The sequence below is a fragment of the Mauremys reevesii genome, linkage group 20 (genome assembly GCF_016161935.1).
Source record: "Mauremys reevesii isolate NIE-2019 linkage group 20, ASM1616193v1, whole genome shotgun sequence".
Classification (NCBI taxonomy): Eukaryota; Metazoa; Chordata; order Testudines; family Geoemydidae; genus Mauremys; species Mauremys reevesii.
This window is the reverse complement of record NC_052642.1, coordinates 21,587,917-21,608,005: the sequence shown is the minus strand read 5'-3', so window position 1 is coordinate 21,608,005 and position 20,089 is coordinate 21,587,917. Positions and strand designations below refer to the sequence as shown.

The following is a 20,089-nucleotide window of genomic DNA, read 5'->3' as shown; positions in this document are numbered from 1 at the left end:
AAAAGGTCACCAGTAGAGCAGCTCTTCCAGATGAGAGCAGAGAGGGGGTGCAGTACCAGCACTGAGGACCTTCCATGTTAATCAAAACAGAACTTGAATTTCCAGTGGTGCTTTTTGCTCCTGAACCTTTGTGTGCACAAATCCCCTATTCTGCTACTGCTACCTTCCTTCTCTGCTGATTGTGCCTGCTGCTCTTAACTGGGGCTTCTCCAGGCAGGCTCCTTGCTGCTATAGTTTGTGGCCAGTGATGATAATTATTACTAGTCCACTCCTGGGGCAGCTCTTCTGTTTGTTACCTTAAGCATCCCGTTCAATGCCTTTTATTTACAGACAGTAAATATCCTGACTGTCACCCTGGTGGCAGAGCAGAAAGTCCATGAGAGGAGTCTGAATAGTGGGACTTTAACGGTGGAGAGGAGGGTGACTGAAGAAGTATTACAAGGACTGTTTGCTAGACTGGAAGTAGCAAAGGCTGTTGTGAGATGGATTTTAGCTCTGGAGAAGGAAAGAACATTCCTGGAAGAATCTGTTTAGGGCAGTGGTCTCCTGATCACTGCTTTTGAATACTGCCATATCCTGCATTTCTGGCTTGACTTTTGCTTTGAATTGCTTTGTGTATTCATCACCCAGCGCTTCCTATTTTGTCTATGCCTGTATGGCTAATCCCTTTCCTCGAAACTAACCAGTAACTAGAGATAATCATAGTTTGAAAATGACTAGAGGCACAATGTAGTTTACATACAATGTACGTTTTGCCCAGGTTGATTTACACATGAAATGCACCAGTAAGAGACGATAACAATCTCTTTAAATATTACACAGGGTTAAATAACCCTTTTTTTCCACCCAAATGGTCCATTTTCTATTTTGTTTTTCCTTCAACAAGAACAAGTCTAGCTATGTAACTCCTGCTGCCATCTACTGGAAATCTACAGGTCCAGCAACCAACAGGCTGGGCCAAAATCAGTGGAGATATAAATGGTGTTATGAGTGTAAGCTGTTGTGAGTTACACACAGAGGGGGAAGGGCAAAGTTGTAGCATGAAAAACAGGAACGTTAAAGGGGAATGAGGCTAACCACCGTCCCACTCCTTCAGTATGTGACACCCACTCGGACTTATTGATGTAAATAACACCACTCAACTGGGCCCCATCTGCTCTGTTTTCTAAAGACTTTTTTTCTTTTGAGAAGTCCTTCTGGGTTGGGATTGAGGCCCACTGTGGGCACAGCATGGGGGAAGCTTGCCCTGCCATTGCCCATGCTGTCTCTGCTCTTTGGCTAGCTAGAGGATAACTGTCTGCAGGGCTCTCTGTAGGGCACCTCTCCCCAGAACGAAGTCACTAAACCTGCAGACTCCGTCACTGAGTGAAAAAGAGAGCAGCTACTCTGGGCAAGGCCAGAACCAGTGTCCATTCACAAGCTGGTTCAAACAATGGAAACAGAAGTGGGTTCAAACACTTGCACTTGTGGACAGAGTGACATGATTAGGTTAAATATGCGGAGTCCTGTCAACATGGGCTGGGGAAATCTGGGTTCAGCATGGCTTGCTAGAGGGGTGCTACTGCTGAGCCAGTGTCCCAGGCCGTTAGAGACAGGACCCTAAAGAACAAGTGGTATTTGGTAGCTTCTTGCAGAGTTTCCTATATTGTAGGTGGGGAGTGCTTATGCCCTGCCTCACCAGCCGTCCAGTAGTGAGGACAAGGAAAGTAGTGATGGATTAGGAGCAAATTCATTTGTGGGGAACCATACCTGCTATCTTCCAGGGTCAGTGGGAGCTGGGACATCCAATGTCTGCTCCAGAAAGCTTATTTTAGGGGCTGCCATTGTGAGTTTTCATCTGTGTGTGATTTAGCTCTTAGTGCTTATACATATTTAAAGAAGGATTCGAGTGACCTCACTATATGTTCACCATGGTTTCTGTTTCAATTCACAGGTACCTGCAGTCAGAGGGGAAGTTACCTGAAGGTACGTCACACGTGTTTAAACAAAAGCATCAGTGACACTGCAGACATGACCTATCTATTGACTTTCATGTTCTGTCCAAGTCCCCATTGGAATAATCCACCTCTTCTTTGCAATGCAAATGAAATGTGCAGCTGAACTCCTGGTTGCTTTTTCCTGAGCTCATGCTCCTGTGCAGTCCCTTCTTCTGGGCCTGGGCATTAGCGTGACTCAGGCTGGCCTCCCGCAGAAGGTGGGTTTGGCTCAAAGGCACCTCTTCTCACCCTGTGTGTTCGTCCTGTCTGGATTGTGTAACCCCAGCTCTGCTTCTTGGCCTCTTGCTGTGTGCACATGGCTGCTGTTTCCAGGCCTCTGCCTCGCTCTCCAGTTCTTTTGATTTATCTGGTTTTAGATACAATCTTAGGCCTAGACAAGCAGGTGAAAAGGGCTTTAGCAATGCAGACAGATGGAGAACTCTAACTCAGTAACGTCATTCCTGAGAACGGTTTTATAGCTGAGTTTAAACGCAGTCCTAGCTATATTAACTAGGTCAGGTTCACTCACCAACGTGGGCAGTATGAGAAGCAGATATTAAAACTGTGCTATGGATGCTAACTGGAGGAATGGTCCGTCATACCGTTTGGCTAGCAGTGGTCTCAGCAAAGGCCCCTGTCCACACTGCGGGACAGCAGTAGCCAAAGCAGAGAGGAAGAGCAACATGCATCCTAACCACCCTCCTGCTGATGCTTTTACTCCATGCTACCCAATCCCAGAGCAGATCCTCAGCCCTTATCTCTCCCCCACTCCTCCCAGTGATCTGCTCTGGAAGGAACTCATGGAGGAGTCAGCTCTGCCCCAGGGCACGGAGATCCCCAGCCAGTCTGGTCATCCCCACCCAGCATCCAAAAACCATCCACACTTTGCTGCCGTTACCCTAATTACAAATCCTTTGTGGATGAGAAGGGCTGTGGGTGTGTCATAGAGAGTTGCTTCTGCTTCCCTAGTTGTTAAAGCTTGAGGTCACCCATGTAGCGGAGCGAGCGTGGGCCCAGAAGCCAGAATCTCCTACTCTTTTATCCTGACTCTGCCACTCTGTGGCCACAGTCAGGTCACGTCCCCTGGCTGTGCCTTGAGTGTCCATCTGCGAATGGGAATGTTCACACTGCCCTCTCCCCATGCGGGGTCTGGGGGGCTATGTCCATGCAGCATTTTAAATGGGCAAAGAGCTGTGTGTGTGCTGAGTATTGCCCAGAGATTGGGCACAGCAGGAGCAGCAGGGGTAGCTGCAAAGTGCTGGGAACAATGAAAAGCAGGTGCCTACAGCCGTGCTGCAAGGAGGCAAATATGCCAGACCCCATCTGTGATGAACCCACTTCAACAGGCTAATGAGTTTGACTAGGCTCGGTTTAAGCATGGTTTGGCTCTGCCCTCTCAGGCCAGACAGACTGTGTCTAAAACGAATCAGTGTAAAACCAGCACAGATGGCGCCTCAGTTTCTCTGGCAGCACCAGTGGGCTTCTGAAGACATGCATGAGGCTAGCTGCTCTGATTACATCACATCTTACATGACCTACAACTGCCAAAGGAGTAGGGAGCTCCCATGTTACTGCTTACATTAAGCCTTTCCAAATATAGTTCCAGTCTCATTGAAATTCCCGGTATTTATAATTTGATCTGGCAGGCGTGCAGGGCCATGCATCAGAAGGGCTTAATGAAATGAGAGTGACGTCGGGGCCTGCCTAGGCTGTCTGGAGCACAGATGAAAAGCACACTCAGCCCAAGGAAATGGCCTGCTCCCTTGCCAGGAACTGGGACCTGTGTGCCGTTGAACCTGTGTAAGCCCATGGGATCAAAGAGCCCACAGAAAATCATTCTGCAAAGTCTTTCACTGTATCCCCTGAGCTAGGAGGGCATTTTGGGTAGGGGTATGCAAATGAGTACCCTGAGCATCCCACTTTGCTTCCTAATTCCCATATCGAGTGTGGCCATAGCAGGTAGCTTTTAAACTGAAGCTGTGTCCTCCTGGCTAGCTCTGAGCAAGTAGTCCTGATTCAGGAGCTGGGGACAGCTGGTATACACATATCGACAGTACAGCCACCTCCTGCCTATAACCAGCTCCCAGCCAGAAGAGCCGGTGTACTAACATCTAGGAGAAGCAATGCGAGCCGCCTGTCAGAGATAGCTCTGCTAAGAGCCTACTTCATTCCAGGCACACTTGTTGCATACATTTGTTGAAACAGAAAGCCAAGCTGCCTGGGCTTCAGACCTCCAGCAGCTGATCCGCTAGCTAGAGAGGTCACGTTAGCCCAGCCAATTGGTAAAGCAGCTGACTAACAATCTGAAATCTACCCTGGGGTCACAGTCACAATCATCTCCTCCACAGGTCTTCACCTGAGGGTGTCACATGAGCAGGCCCATCAATGGCTCTACCTGGCCATTCCCTTTCTCCTACCCTGGCTGGCAGGAAGGGCTTTGAGCCTCTGAGCCCTTCCCCTCCGTAGCTGGACTGTACGTTCCCTACCAGCATCGTTTCATCTCTTCTTCTCATTCAAAGTGATCTCTGCTGGTGGGGCCTCATGACCCTGGTTGGATTGCTAACGCAAACAGCTCCTTTACTTAAGGTTTAAATTGCAGCGGCGTAAGCTGTTCCCACTCTGTGCATAGAGGACTTCAGCCTGTAGGGTGGCAAACTGGCACCTTTCACCTGCACTAAATTCACTTGCAATGATTTTGCTTTCTGGTAGCAGGTAGTGAGCCCTCCCAGCTGCTAGGGATTGGGAAGCAAAAGGCAATGTGTTTGCAGATGAATTAATATTTCTTAGAAAAAGACGATTAGGGAATGGGGGAGCAGCCCAGACGTCACAGTCCATTAGTGTTTAACCCAAGGCCATGCCTCTCTCCCTGACTTTGCACCCAGGAGCCCCGGAGGCTCTGCCAAGGCTTGTAAACAGCGATCCAGGAAAGGAAAAGGCCCATTGCACTATGTTTGCTTTTTACCCCCATTGGAAAGGGCTGAGATGCAAATAGGTGGCTGGTGGAAATGTGGAACGCCAGCACAAGGAAGTTCATTTCAGTGGCTCTCCTCTGCCCTTCCACACAGCAGGGGATGATCCAGACCTCTCCAGACGGAGTTACCCAGCAAGCAGATTTCTACACTTGAGCAGCCCAGAGGGTCTCCTGGGTACAACCAGCAAGTTCTCCATCCACATCCCCTCCTGACTGAACACAAAATGGATCTGAGAGGCCAGGCTTTCATGGGTCTACTTAACTGTGACTGCAGAATGGGTGGGCACTGCTCGTTTGCATACATGCAATGGATGTGCCTGCAGATTTTCAGGGGCACTTAAGGAGGCTCGACAAGTCCTGGAGTTAAAGAACAGCAAAACAATTCACTTCTTGGAAACAAGACATTGACTTTCTTGGAGGTAAATGAACAGAAGCCACTTTCCACACCACCAAGTCACTTCAATCTGTATCACCATCGCTGGGAGCCACCTTCGCAGCATTGAGCTGAATACACTCAGCAGCCTGGAAAGCATTACGCACCTTCCCTGTTGATGGGGATGACCAGTGAGATGAGCCAGACGTTAAACTCAGGTCTGAAATGAGGTTTGGACCTTATTGTCAGGTCCGGGAGAAAAGCCTGAGCCCCTGCCCCACATTCTCACCCAGTGTTTCTCCTGCACAGCAGAGGGTCTTTGGTGCAAGGGAAGGGAAGTGGTACAAAGTATCCCTGGCACACAGGTCTCAGGGCTTCTGGTGTCCAGTACTTCCACGTGGCCTAGTTGTAAGCTGCCTGGTAGGACAACAGGCCCCTGCACCAGCCACCTGCTGCGGAGAAAGTGCAGTGACCTTTAACAGGCCGGTATTTCACTGAATTGGTGCCACTTCAACAGGAATGGACCAGGTACATGGTACAGCTTTGACATGATGAATGTGCTGAAAGGCAGGCTTCTGAGCTTGCTGCCATCTGGTAAATTGGAGCACTAGTTTGTATCTGATGAGTGCTTTCTTCCATCTACAATTATCCTTGGAGAGCGCCATCTGCTGGAAATGTCTCTTTATGACCTGGCTATTTTTCTAATGTCAATATTAACTGTCGATCACCTTCTGGACAATATTTACTCTGGCTTATCTGGTAACATCTGACTTCCTCCATCAGGTCAGAGCCTGCAGCAATGTGAACTGATGTGACACTTCTGTGAATACTCCAGATCACATATCTGGTGTCACTCTCTATTCTAGCACCATTGGGTCAGGATGGAAACCTGCTGTTGCCCTCTGACCCGCCAGCCCTGTCCCCTTGCAGCTGCAGAAGGTAATGCTGAAAGCCATCCCTGCTCTGTCAAGCCTCCCAGTGACTAACCCCTCAGGAGCAATCCAGCTGCAAACCCTTCCAGAAAGAAGACTGGGAGAGGTTAGTGCTGATCTAGTTAGATTGTGTTGGCTAAGCTTTGGCCATAATCTAAGCAAAAATCATCTAATAACCAGTGACTAATGCAAAAGCAGGAACAATTACGATTATGATTATGGAGTGGAAAGGTGGGGAAAATCCCTTCACCTTTCTTTTGGAGGGAGGAAGACGGATTGAGGGGCCTGGAGGCGGTGCTGGAAGGGGAGGTTTCCAGAAAACGTACAATGTTCTTTCACTGATGGCCTCTGATGAAATAAAAGCAAAGCTAGAAAGTGGGTTGGTGCCACTCCTAGGAATAGGCAAGGGGCAAGCATAGGCTAGAGAAAGTTGGAGGTCTTGCCCTGTCTCCATTCTTTGTTCCTCGGCCCAGAATATTCCACAGCTTCCTTCTAAATGTCTTATCAGCATGCTGCTCCCCTCATTCTACACCTCGGAGACCTCTGTGTGGCTTCTCCTCCTGCCTCTCTCCAGAAATTCCACAGATAGCTCGCTCAGTGTATGAACAAGAGCTCTTGCTTTCCCACCCTGGACATGAGCCACTTTTGCACTAGAATGATGGGTTTTAGTGAAACTAACTTGTGCTTGATCCTATGAAATCAGTGGGAGTCAGTGTTCTGCACCCCTAGCACCGGCCCTTAGTAAGTAATGTGTGTCTGTCTAGAGAACTCACACCACAAAGGCAGCACCCCAAACTCCCAGCTACTTTATTGGGCACAGAATGACGAATGCACGTTCCCTAGGGACTTTTAGGAGGAGGGTCTCTCTTCTCTCCTTGTCTTGGAGTCAGTCAAACCTCAGCTAACTTCTTCCCTCAGAGAACAGAGAGCCACTCCTGGATTTCAGCATCATGTCCCATTTGTCTGAGAACCATCAAGTTGCTTCATGTTCACTTTGTGATCCTTGTGCCCTGTGAGAACATAATGACAACAGAGAAGGACCTCAGGCCCCAACTGAAGCTGTATTAGATGTGTGATCTCAGGTTCTCCTGGAGTTAAAATGATACAGATGTTGAGACAGTTCAGGCCTCCCTTTGCACCCTCCCTTCAGAGTTTCATTCAGATTGTAGAGGCATGCTGCAGTGCATCTGATTGCAGATCCTACTATGTCTATACAATGTGACTGTTCTCATCTGTCAAACTCAAAATAATGCCTAAAGTAATGCACGTCATAACTTCAGCTTCTGAAGTGTCAGGAAATCTCAAGGTACTTTTCCAAAGAGCTACATTTCCTGAATGGGACCATCAGCTGAGCTCATCAATAAATACAATTTAGCCATGAAAGAAAATTAGCAATTAACTTTTGAGTTCAAAGGTTTCTTAGAATCAGGGGAAATATATGAACCATAGCTGAATCTGTTCTGCATGCTCCTTTCACCCCCTGCATGACAAACATCCAGGTGATGGGTTTTGAGCTCCTATTAACATGTAATCACCTGCCTGTGTTAATATCTCATGCAGTCATTCCTGGACCCTGAAAACACTCATTTATGTAGCAAAGCATGTTGAAAATTGGACTAGACGGACAGTCAAATGAAGCGAGGGCTGCTTGTTTAACTACCTTCAAATGATACAGTGTTGGCATTCAAAGGTCCTTCCCATGCATTTCAGTGGGAACAGGACTGGGCCCAAATAAGCTCAGAAATAATTTAGATTGTCATAAAAAGGCATCCACCCTTTAAACCCAGGTTTCCTTCTTGGGAATCTAAGTTTGCTCTCAGCAGAATAGCTAAGAAGCAAACAGAATTGAATAGAAATTCACATGGCACAAAAGTAGGTTCTGACAGAATTTGAACTCCTGGTGGGCTGTCACACAGGAGGCTGGGGGCTTTGCCTACCCTCGTGATGCTGTGAGCTTGTAATCATCTTGTTGTCTTGCACTCTTTCTCCTGTTGCTCTGCTCAGGGTGCCGGGTCCTTACGCTCGAGTCAGTAAACCTCCTCCGGAAGTATATCTCCATCCTGGATGTGCCCATTAGCTGCCTCCAGTCCCAGGATGTTCTCTTTATCCTAACCAAGGAGGAGTCTGAACTAGCCAAGGTGAGATGCATTGTTCCTGCCCAGCCTGTTTGAGCATTTCAGAATCATTGTGAGGGCTTTGACCAAAAGTGCCTCATGCATGTAGAACTTAAAAATATATATACTGCACATGGAGTGTAATTAGCACATTTCAAACAGTCATAAGAACATAAGAATGGCCATACTGGGTCAGACCAAGGTCCATCTAGCCCAGTATCCTGTCTTCTGACAGTGGCCAATGCCAGGTGCCCCAGAGGGAATGAACAGAACAAGTAATCATCAAGTGATCCATCCTCTGTCGCTCATTCCCAGCTTCTGGCAAACAGAGGCTAGGGACACCATTCCTGCCCATCCTGGCTAATAGCCATTGATGGACCTATCCTCCATTAATTTAACTAGTTCTTTGATTTATGATTTATTTATAATCAGTCTTTGAATTATGAAGCATCAGTGGATTTGCTTTTAGGAATATTTTCTTGTCAAGACAAGTTGCTTTGTACGCCGTTCAGATGGTGGGATTGGGCAGATTTGCAGCTCTTAGACCCTGGGTGGTCAGAGTGCACTCGTATATTTGATAGTGATGTGGACTGTGGTCACTACAGTTCCCAGCATGCAGTATTCTATCTTCATCTGCTCTCTATGTTGTTTGACTACTTGTGGCAGCAGGCTGTTAGCAAGTTGCCCTGTCTTTTGGGCAAACTTTGGGTTATTCTGCTGGGTGAAATCTCTCTACATTCTAGTCAAGAAATCTCTTATCACCATATGATTAGAGCTCCCTCCACAGTATATTACAGTAAACATTACAGAGCAAACAGTGCTCCTAATCGACAAGTAACACCCACAGCACTGTGTATTTGTGAGGGTAGTAACAGAAAGTTCCAAGTACAAAAAGTCCTCTGATATTTCAAGCCACAGTGGCTAGAACTTTGAATCTGACCTTCCTACTGAAACTTACTTTCCAAGTGGCATGTCATAAATACATGAAATGGGCCTCAACTAGCAACTTCTGGTCATATGCAACCACTTGAAAATAGCCCCAGTGATTCCAGTATAGCATTGTTTGAGTTTAGTCAGAATCCCACCGCTGCTAAGCTGTGTTTGTGCTGGTCCTTTGGTGGGTCACTGAAGACAGATTTCACTGTAAATCTAGTAGTGAACTTTACAGAAAGCCCTGAAAGTTGTCTTCCGAATGAGTTTGGAAGGTCTAATGTTTTCTCGCATATTTTTATCTTTCTAGAGAGCCATGTGGTGCCATCACAGCCAGCTTCTCTGGTTCCGACACACCTATATCCTGTTCTCACGCTTCATGGTGATCAATTCACTTTGCCTTCTGTAAAGGGAAAGAGAATCATACACACTTCCAGGGGTATTGAGAGACCAGAGAAGGGAGACAAAGAAAAGAGAGGCTCTGCCTGACCAAGCACTATTGAAAGCTCTTGCTTCTTTAATGTCTCAAGAAGAGGACAGAAATCCACCTTCTGGGTGCCCTGCAGCCTCTCAGATTGAAACATACAGTATTTACATCCTTCTAGGTGTCCTTTGCCTGACAGCCTGGGTTCAAACAATTACTGAACTCCCATTGTAGTAGTGTAACTGGTCTTAGAACACCCAGCAAATCAGATTGATCTGAGTCTAATTACTAGTGAAGTAGAATTTTGGAGGTGTTTAGGATACAGCATGTACTGTATGTGCTTTTACAATGGGTTTCCCCAGGGAGACCAGGCCCAGATCACCACCTGGTGATTCCTGCTTTTTATCCATTTCCCTCTGCTGTAAAGACCAGGCATCAGGAGTGACTTGTCCAAGGATACACATTGTCCCTTGGGGTTTGAACCAGGATCCTCACAGCCCTCAGGCTGTAACATTGAACCACACAGGCCTGCCTGTCAGTCAGCCAGTTCCTGCTAATGGAGGGCTGGTTTCTTGACTTTAAAATGCCAAAACTTTAGGAATAAAATATTAAAAATTATACAGACTAATATAATTGCACTGAACTCTTATTGTTCTTTCCATCTCGACCCTCCAAGCCACCCTGTGATACGAGCTTTACTCTGCTGGACTGTACCTCGTGAAACACTAGTATTTATTCCTGCTTCCAAACAAAGTCTTTGAGATCCGCTGAACTTAAACTGTTTTTCACCAGGATGTGAAGTTACAAGTGAGAGGGCACCAGCCAGTTCTTTGACAGAATAAATATGTAGACATAAAAATTCCAGATGCACCATTTGAAAAGCTGCCCCCTTCCTCTTAGTTGTCAGGAGGAAGTGTTGAGTTCTGGGTTTTGCAACCCACAGATTCAGCAGGTAAGTGACAGAGAGGCCAATTTTCAAATATGTATTTGTAATTTTTAAGTCTACATAGATTTTAGTAATAATTGGAATCTTAAAGGAGGACTTTCACACTGGAGCAAACTAAATAATACTCAGCATTTACACAGCACTTTGCACTCATCATTGAGTTATTCCTCACCGCACCTGTGGGGGACAGAGATATAAAGACTATAAACCCCAGTGTAAAGATGGGATAAGCAGCTTGCCCAAGGATACAGAGCAAGTCATTGCACTGCCAGGATCAGAGGTCAAATTCCTGGCTCCCAATTCCTTACTCAAATCACAACACCCTCCCAAACATAGCTATTAAAAAGATACTAGGGCAGAACTGTACTCTCAGTACTTAAGCACACAGCTAGGGTTGCTAACTTTCTAATTGCACACAACTGAACACCCCTGTCCCGCCCCCTGCTCACTCCATCCCCCCTCCCTCCATTGCTCGCTCTCCCCCACCCTCACTTTCACTGGGCTGGGGCATGGGGTTGGGGTGTGGGAGGGGGGGTGAGGGCTCTGGTTGGGGGTGCAGGCTTTGGTGTGGGGCCGAGGATGAGGGGGTTGGGGTGTAGGAAGGGGCTCTGGGCTGGGGTTGGGGTGCAGGGGTGAGTGAAGACTGGCTGGGGGTGCAGGCTTTGGGGTGGGGCTGAGGATGAGGGGGTTGGGGTGCAAGAGGGGGCACAGGCTCTAGCTGCAGCTGTGGGCTCTAGGGTAGGGTTTGGGGTGTAGAAGGGGGCTTAGGGCTGGGGTATGGTGTTGGGGGGGTAAAGGTACAGGCTTTAGGAGGGAGTTTGGGTGCAGGAGGGGACACCAGGCTAGGGCAGAGGGTTCGGGGTGCTGAGTCCCAGCAGTGCTTACTGCGGCTCCGAGGAAGCAGCTGCCAGGTCCCTATATCCCCTCGGCGCATAGGTGACCAGGGAGGTTCCACTTGCTGCCCTCACGCCCACGCCCGCAGCTCCCACTGGTTGCAGTTCCTGGCCAATGGGAGCTGCGGAGCCGGCACTAGGCAACCCTACACACAGCTATCTTTAAGTCCATGAGTCAGACCATCCTTATTCAGCAGAGCACTTAAGCACATATGCATTCAGCGGCACTACTCTTGTGTTGAAAGTTAAAACATGTACGTAAGAACTTGCTCAACTGGAGCCTGTAATGCCAGCATCAGCCTGGTATAGCTCTAAATCCAGAGTAACTTCAGTGAAATCAAGAGAGAGACGAGTGTAACAGCAGAATTTTTCCCCGTGTAGGGAGATGTTATTTCATGTAGTACAGTTGTGTAAACCAGGGGTTCTCACCCTTTTTCTGTCTGAGGCCCTCCCAGCATGCTATGAAAACGCCACGTCCCACCTGTGCCACAACAGCTTGTTTTCTGCATATAAAAGCCGGGGCATTAGGGGGTAGCAAGCAGGGCAACTGCCTGGGCCCTGTGCCACAAGGCGTCCTGTGAAGCTAAGTTGCTCAGGCTTCGGCAGGGCTTAGGCTTTCTGTCCTGGGCCCCAGGGAGTCTAACACTGGTCCTGCTTGGTAGACCTGCTGAAACGGCTCATGGCCCTCAGCGGGCCCCGGACCCCTGGTTGAGAACCACTGGTGCACACCAGATAATAACGCATCTGGGATGTGTCTGCATGAGCCAAAGACAACATGGTAGAATCTTGCAATAGATGTAAGAACCTTGTTCTGACTAATGTGATTTGAACTGTGCTGCAGATAGGGGCAGTGTCAGAATAAGGCAAAGAGGAAAAACCGCAGCTGTTGGGTAAGTTATGGAACTGGTGTGGTCTGACAACTGAATGTAAAATGAAAGGAGGGAAAAAACAGCACAGAAAGATTTATTAAAAAAAACAAAGAAGATATACTTCCTGAACAGCTTGGCACAGGAGAGCTTGAACTAGAGGTTATATGATGGCCTGCCAATGGCAGTGCTCCAGGCTGAGCACTTTGGTGCACTGAGGCTGTATCATGGTTTTGACATGCTCCTGATGGTCTTATGTTCCTTCACTGCCTTCTCCCACTCTTTGCCATTGATCTCCTCCATGATGGTGCTGCGCACAGTGCCCTCATCCAGGCAGTGGGGGGCTATTCCTTGAGAAGAGAGGGAAATTCAGAGAGAAACTCTCCCTTTGAAGCCAAGGAGAGCTTTTCTGTCAGTTTCATGGGCAGTGAGTCTCAGAGGTGGTGATAGTGTCGATATAGCTGCAGCAGGTGAGAAACCCAAGATGGCCAGTGGCCCATTGGTCACAGTTAAGACTTACACAATAAGGAGGTGCTATTGAAAGTTGCAGCTTCAGCTGTTCAGTACTTTAGAAGCAAGCTGTATGATGCACAATTATTGTGCTACTGCTCTTGGCAGAGTGCTGATGGTCGTCATGGTCATTATACAAGTGCAGCGGGGCGTGAATTTGTGTTGCCATAGATCTACCAGGTTTCTTCCCTGTTCTGTTTACCTACCGTAACCATCTGGGTTAGAACGAGGAGTGTAAAAGCTCTGCACGCCGCAGGTCTTACAAAATGTGTGCTGAGCACGGTGTGTGTTGAAGGTGTACGTTGTTATGTTATCAGCACCCTAGGCAAAAAAATACACAATGAAGGTTTGCCACGTACCCAGAAATGGGTCATTTTTTGTCACTTACATTCCACAGGCTTGTAATTAATAAATGTAAAATTGCAGGCACAAAAACAGAAGCCTAATTAAGACTAGTCTAAAATACCACCCGCTATGTCTTTATGTGAGTTAGAGGTAAGAATACAGCATGCATGCTACTCTGTTCCAGATATTAATCTCCTTTCCCTCCCCTCTGTGCTTTATTTTCACAAACACCTTTCCCCCGACAAGCCTAACAATTGCCATGGCTTTACTTTCTGACCACTGAAATGCAGTCACTGAACTCTCTATTACAGCAGGTCTATTATAAAGTGCTTAGGTTTTTTTTAAATGCTCCAAAGTAAACATAATTGGGGGTTTTCCTCCCAGAAGCAATGGACAAAAATTTCTGTGTTTATCTGAGACCATCCAACTATAAAAGAAAATCAAATTAAATGGTGCTGGAAGCCGAGAAAAATTAATCTAAGAGCTACAGTCCTCAGACAACTTGGAATCCAAGACCCTAGCCTGTAAGATGCCCTTGTAACAATTAAAATGTAAAAGAGTTCAGCCTGTAATCAGAATTTAAAAATCAAGTTAAGGGAGTCTGAAGCTGATCTAAAATAGAGGCAGAATTCTTTATAGCAATGCACTGGGACCCAATCCACAGCCCAATAAGTCAAGACTCACACGGATTGCGATGGGCATTTGCTCAGGTCCTTAGCCCATTAGGAGTAGGAGTGTGACGTTAATGCTCTTTGTCGTCAATGTAACATGGACTTAGCACATTTACCTGGTGGCACTGCCACCCCTGGGGTGTACATACATCCCTGCCTCATCTTTTGAACAGGTATAGTCACTTTTCAAACATGGAACTTCCCATTCTGAGACATGCTAACAAACACATACAGCCAGGCTCCTGGGATCCAAATGGATTTTTCGTATCTCCAAACACATCTCTCCAGACAGACACAGGCAAATTTATGACACAAAGCTGACCACCACTTGAAGCTTTCAGAATCAAATATCTTGACAGGTACCCACACCCACTGCACTCATAAACCCTAACCTACCTTCAGCAGCTTGAAGTGTGAAGCCGGGACAATGAAGTGTCTGTTCTGTTTCTTTATGCAAATACTGCAACTGTATGAGGGAAAGAAAAAGAAAAAAAAACATGACTATTCTATAGGCCGTTATAACCTGCAGTGTAACAATCGTATCTAGCCTAGAGCTCTCAACAAGTTAGATTTCACTGAAAACTATAATTATTTTTACCTGGTTGTCATCAGGGTGGATATCAGAGAGACAAGAGATTCAATAGAAGTTGGTCCAATAAACGATATTACCTCACCCACGTTGTCTTTCTAATATCCTGGGATCAACACGGCTACAACATTGCAAACATCAGGTTTGATGACAGGAGTGGCCAGTCTGCAACTATGGCATATGTATTTGTGTGTGCATGTATTCATCTAGAGACTTATGTTTTCCTGTAATATGGAAAATAAGCTTATCTACACTGAGAGCTACATAACTCTCTTCTCTCCACAGTACAACTCTCAGTGGATAGATCAATGCTAAATTGTGGCCTTGAGAAATTCATGTAAAGTTTGCCAACTTAATCCTAATGCTACCAATATTAATTACTTTGCAAACAAGGGAAACAGATTTGTAGTGACATCTGGGCTAGAGAGAAACTAATTCTGAGTCGGTGGAAAGACCATACTGAAATTAGACTATTTTATAGGGTTTGAATATATATCCCTCACCACATGTTGGTAGTAATGTGTTCCCCATTTGATAAGAGAATGCCAAGAAAGGATCAAACCCCACACCCTTGAGAGATCTGTTGGAAAGCATTTTGTTTTGATGAAGTATAAAACAGAGGTCCTGAGTATTTCTGGTTGTTAAAACCTTGACAATTTTTGTACAAGCACAGGCATGAATCATGAAACTGTGGCTGAATTCCAATGTAAGTTTTTGCACTCTGCTTACCTATATTTCCCTCTGCAGTCCCATATGGAGCTGGTATTCTGTACTCCTTGATGTGCAGAATCCTGTTAAACATCTGCCATGTTTTACTCCAGATATGGCTACATTTTAGTAGTGGGGTAAGTGGTTCCTGTATGTATAGGAGTTTGTAAAATGCTTTCCACAATAAAATTCTGTATATATGTAAGATATTGCTGTTAATAATGATACTAAATATAACACTTTTCCATTCATGGATCTCATGAAATTTATTTAGCTTCACAGCATCCCTGCAAGATATGCAAGTATTACTGTCTTCATTGTGTGGCTGAGGAAACTGAGGCATAGATATAGTGACTTTCCAGGATCACAGAGGAAGTCTGTGTAATTATTAACTGTAGTAGTTATAGACTATGTAATAATAATCATCACATCTTACCAAATTGTAATGAGCAAGTCACTTTGATCTGAATTTCCACTTGCATAAAGGACATTTAATATTTTCCCCAGATTGAGCAGTTGAAGTCAATGGAATTTCTCTTCTGGATTTAATTGCACATTGTATTAGGGTCATAGCTAGTATTCCACAAAGTTTAAAAACTGGGAATTTCTTTGACTTTTTTTACGTCTACTGTTTCTGGCCTATGAGAGGCAGATCCCATCCTCAACAATCTGCTAAAATTGCCTGAAATCACACACCAAGTACCGATCTCAGTAAGGATCCCTGTAGCCCCAACACTGCTACAGTCTCCCTGTTCTGAGCTGTTTTCCAAGCACTTGTTATCTCCCTGACAACTGCAGCTTTTGCCACAGCCTCACCCCTTCAGCTAGGGCATAAAGAAAACACCAAGTTGCCACTGTGCTGCCCAGAGAGTAGAAGTGCACAGCACCTTCCTTTCTCTGGCAATCAGCACATTGTGCACTTGCAGAACTAGCACCTGAAATCAACAGTACTGACCTACTGGTGGATCTGAACTCAGCTGGGGCTGCACCCTACAGGAAATAGGTTAGACATCTGTCCTGCTACTATACCAACTTCCAGTGGATTTCTGTTTCGTAAACACTTTGAGATCTTTGGATGGGAAGTGCTAGAGAAGGGCAAAGTATTTGGCTATTCAGATTCAAATAAAAACCACTCACTTGCAGTCAAAAATGTGCAGATCTGTTGATGCCCAAACCTCGAAGCGGATAGCTCCACAGTGACAGCCTCCTGTGTGCTTCACCAGGCCTCTGTACTCACTGGACGGAGAAAAGGTACACGCACACACAGAGAGGATTTGTGATCAGACATTTCTTGTTGGCCAAGGAAGCACTGAGATTTTGTAGTGTCACAGTCAACTCTACCAGAGTCATTATCCACTCAGCAATGGGGGCCAAACTGAAGCAGACCCACCTTCCCCCAAACACATGTCCAAATTCTGACCTCAGTTACAGTAGTAAATCTAGAGTAACTCATAGAATTCAGTCAAATTATGACAGGATTACACCAGTGAAATTAAGAATAGAATTTTCCCATGTTCCCACCAATTCTGCTCCAGGCTGATGTTCTTTCTAGATAGAAAGCATCACTAACTTGCTTCCATTTCAGAAGCTGGAAACAGAGACGATAAGTAGGATTTAATTAGTTTAAAACATTTTAATATGTTTTTGAAGTCTCCTAGCTGCACTCACAGACTCAAGGATACTCTCCTTTGTGCATTTCTTTCACTCCCTTAGGACTTTACCATGGTAACCTAGCAAAATCGACATGCCAGGTCAGACACAAAAATACAAAGTCCCTTTTTATATTATCAATTGCATGTACTGACAGTTTGTTCAAATTTATTAATGGGAATAACAAAAATATAACTATATTACACGTTCAGATGGGACAGCAGGATTAGAATATGAGTTTGGTAGATGTGTCACTGTAGACAACAGAAAAGAACAGGATAAGAGGATTTTTACTTCCCTTTGATGTGAGGTCCCTGAAACATGAACAGATTAAGAGTAACAGCCCATAAATTCCATGGGAAGAAAATAAATTGTGTGGCTCCACGGAAGCCAATGTTTATTATGTAAAAATGCTGACACTAGGAATATTACATTGCAGAATAATATGGACAGGCTTCAAGTACAGCAAATGTGACACTTACGGGGCAGAGATTCTGGGCTGAGAAAGTGCAGAAATACAAAAGAAAGCCTTTTTGAAGATAATTACGTAGTCTGACTAAATCCCACACTGTACTTGGCCCCTAAATCTGAATCCAAAGCAGAGATATTTGTCCAGTCAGAGCTGCTGTATGTCTAGCCATGACAACTTCTCTGGATGTGGTTATAAGATGTGTGCAATGAGCCTCCCACATTATTACCAAAATCAACATCTAGATATTAAATTGATAAGCATTTTAGAAACACTTAGATAAATCTAAATGCAAAATGTCTGGATAACACTGCCGGATAACACTTATTTGCATTGCCATTAAGAATCAAAAGAAAGGTAGCTGGATGAGTCCTGCAAAAAAACATGGTTTTGGAAGGCTTAGCCTCCATGTATTGTCTTGCTTATTGAGCAAGAAAAAGTTTGCTGTTAACTTCCCATAAAATCCACATTTTACTCTGCACATGGATTCACAGAAGTCATTTATGTGGCTAAAGCAAAAAGTGAAGGAAAACTTGTGAAAAGCTCTACTGTCATTCTCTCTCTCCACCCCCAGAGAAGCATGGGTTGTAGATGTATGACCCTTCTGACTCAATTCGTTATTAACCAGGCACTTATCAGACCAGCACTAGCCTGGCTGGAATCAGCATTCCTAATGAGGGCTTGTTTAGTTACATAGTTACATTGATGTCTTTTGTCTAAAAGTACCGAATTGTAGGTTTATACCACACACACAACGCAAAGGTGGAGAGAAGCAGGTCTAGCAGTCGTGGGTTACACCCAGCTGAGCTCAAGGGGAAGCAGCCCCCTTCAAAGCCACAGGGTAGATGGGGTCTAGGGAAGAAAAATATTCTGTCCTAACCCCAGCTCTAACAGTCACGGGCCCGCTCCCATTGACTTCAGAGGAGCGGGTCAAAACCGTGCAGATGGGCCACAAAAAATAACGCAAATAAAATAATCTGCACAACCACATTGCTGCCTGCAGAGAAATGCTGGGGCGCGAGAGATCCCTGCCCAAACCGATGCTGCACTCAGAGAGGACCCTACCCCTGAGGCCAGGAGGGAAGATTTAAAATAATGTAGGTGAGCAACATGCAAACTGCACCATCGACCCGCCCCAGCCCTGAAAGGGCAGCAGCCCGCCCCAGGGACAGCTTAAGCTCGCCGGGGGGGGTCGTTTCTGCCCTGCCTCGGGAGGAAGAGTCAGCGCCTGGGGACTCCCGCCCCCTCTCCTTATACTCACAAGGTGTCCAGCAGGAGTCTGGCCGCCTCCTCACCAGTCAGGCTTTGCCTCTCCTGAAACTTCACCCAGCGCTCCCTCTGCGCCCCCAGATCGACCGGGCAGAACGCCGGGGGAGGCGGCGGCGGCGGCTCGCCCGGCCTCTCCCGGGAAGCCGCAGGCTTCTTGCCTACCCGACTGCTCTCTTCCCCCCGGAGGGGGCGGGCGGCAGCGGCCGGAGACGCTGCGGCTGGGCTTCTCCCCCGAGATTTCCGGGCAGAGCCTGCCTTCGCTTTCCCCATGCTCCTGGCCCGGGGGCTTGCATGCGCCCCCTGCACCCCAGTAACCAGAGAGCTTGCGGCTGGGCCCCTCTCCCTCGGGGCCTTTCGCTCCCTTATTGTGATCTGGAGTTTAGGGGCAAAGGGACACTCCGGAGCTGCTGCTGCAGAGTCCGGAGCCACGTGGACTGGGAGGGTTTGGTGCCAAATCCTGGGGAGTGAGGAAAGGTGGGGAAGGAGAAAGCTGGATCCTGCGTTTTTTACACACGCCCCCCCTTCTCCCCAAAATTCCACTACTTATACAGAGAACAAACCTAGTCCCTCCTATTGCATCCAGCCCCCATATCCTGAGGAAACCCAGTACAACAGTGCCACAATACCTAGACCTGGCACCCGAATCCAGACAGAGATGAGACCCCCTAATTCTATTGCATAAAGGGTAGATGTACCTTTTACAACAAACACATAACGCATCCCAGATGAGGGCACTGCAAATACCAAGATCTAGCACTTCAATCCTGCCAATTTTTGGCTCCAATCCCTAAAATTTCACTGACTATACAGAGATCATCCAGGTTTGTGCAGCACTGATGTGCCAGGGTTTGGGCACGTGTGGGAGGTTGGAACAGTAGCAGTAGCTAGACTTGTCCTCCATTTGGGTAGTAGAATATGGAGTGCTGAGGCCCCCAAACTGGCAGGACCTGTTAACATTAAGGCGGCTCCAGTGTTTAAACTTTTTCCAAGTGGGTAATGACGCCATGGGGCAGAGCCCTGTGTTACTTCAGCTTGATGGATCTCATACCAGCTCCATCATCACCAAAGCCTTACATCAAAGTTGGCCCCACTCACAGATCAGCCACAGTGATTAGAAGGATTGGTGGTCAGGACTGAGACATAGTGTGTGTGTGTGTGGGGGGAGTTTTGTCTGCTGCTATCTTGAGGAAAGAGGATTTCAGTCTCCAAGGCCATCAATCAATCTGGCACCAAAGTTACCCCTTTTTTCAGAGCGCAGAAGAGCAACGGTGCTTCCCTTCAGGCTCTCAGCCCTTCTGATGAAAAAAATCATATTTCTGAGACTCACGTTTTTTCCACTTCACTGAACTGGTCCAACCAGCAAACAATCTAATTAATTGGAAACCAGAATGAGCTACCTCCAACCTTGATTCTTCCTCATGACCATCACCTTGTATTGTGTTACAAATTCACA

At 46.5% G+C, this 20,089-nt stretch overlaps 2 protein-coding genes across 6 annotated transcripts in view; one reads left to right on the top strand and one right to left on the bottom strand.

The window, feature by feature from the left end:
- Positions 1-10,592, top strand: part of PIGL (phosphatidylinositol glycan anchor biosynthesis class L) — a 77,413-nt gene extending 66,821 nt beyond the window's left edge. The window contains exons 6-8 of one of the 5 annotated variants that reach the window (XR_005590174.1): positions 1,934-1,965; positions 8,257-8,390; positions 9,607-10,592. Coding sequence is in view for 4 of the 5 variants with exons in the window: in XM_039508251.1 (XP_039364185.1) it covers positions 1,934-1,965; positions 8,257-8,390; positions 9,607-9,705 (265 nt within the window). In the remaining variant the exon portion in view is untranslated. The other 4 variants (XM_039508251.1, XM_039508253.1, XM_039508252.1 and 1 more) reach the window with 4 other exon arrangements.
- A 1,904-nt stretch (positions 10,593-12,496) lies between these two features.
- CENPV (centromere protein V) lies at positions 12,497-19,072 on the bottom strand. The gene is made up of 5 exons (XM_039507921.1): positions 18,629-19,072; positions 16,386-16,484; positions 14,348-14,417; positions 13,142-13,256; positions 12,497-12,775 (listed from the first exon to the last, which is right to left on the bottom strand). Exons 1-5 carry the CDS (start codon positions 18,904-18,906, stop codon positions 12,651-12,653), a joined length of 687 nt encoding a protein of 228 aa, XP_039363855.1. The 5' UTR covers positions 18,907-19,072; the 3' UTR covers positions 12,497-12,650.
- Positions 19,073-20,089: the final 1,017 nt, after the last annotated feature.

Excerpts from the sequence above, each read along its gene's own strand:
- CENPV (XM_039507921.1), bottom strand. The coding sequence starts at position 18,906 with ATGGGGAAAGCGAAGGCAGGCTCTGCCCGGAAATCTCGGGGGAGAAGC. Across the intron at positions 16,485-18,628 it reads AGACTCCTGCTGGACACCTT|TGAGTACAGAGGCCTGGTGA; the intron begins GTGAGTATAAGG and ends TTCTCCGTCCAG. Across the intron at positions 14,418-16,385 it reads CTGCACATTTTTGACTGCAA|TTGCAGTATTTGCATAAAGA; the intron begins GTGAGTGGTTTT and ends TCCCTCATACAG.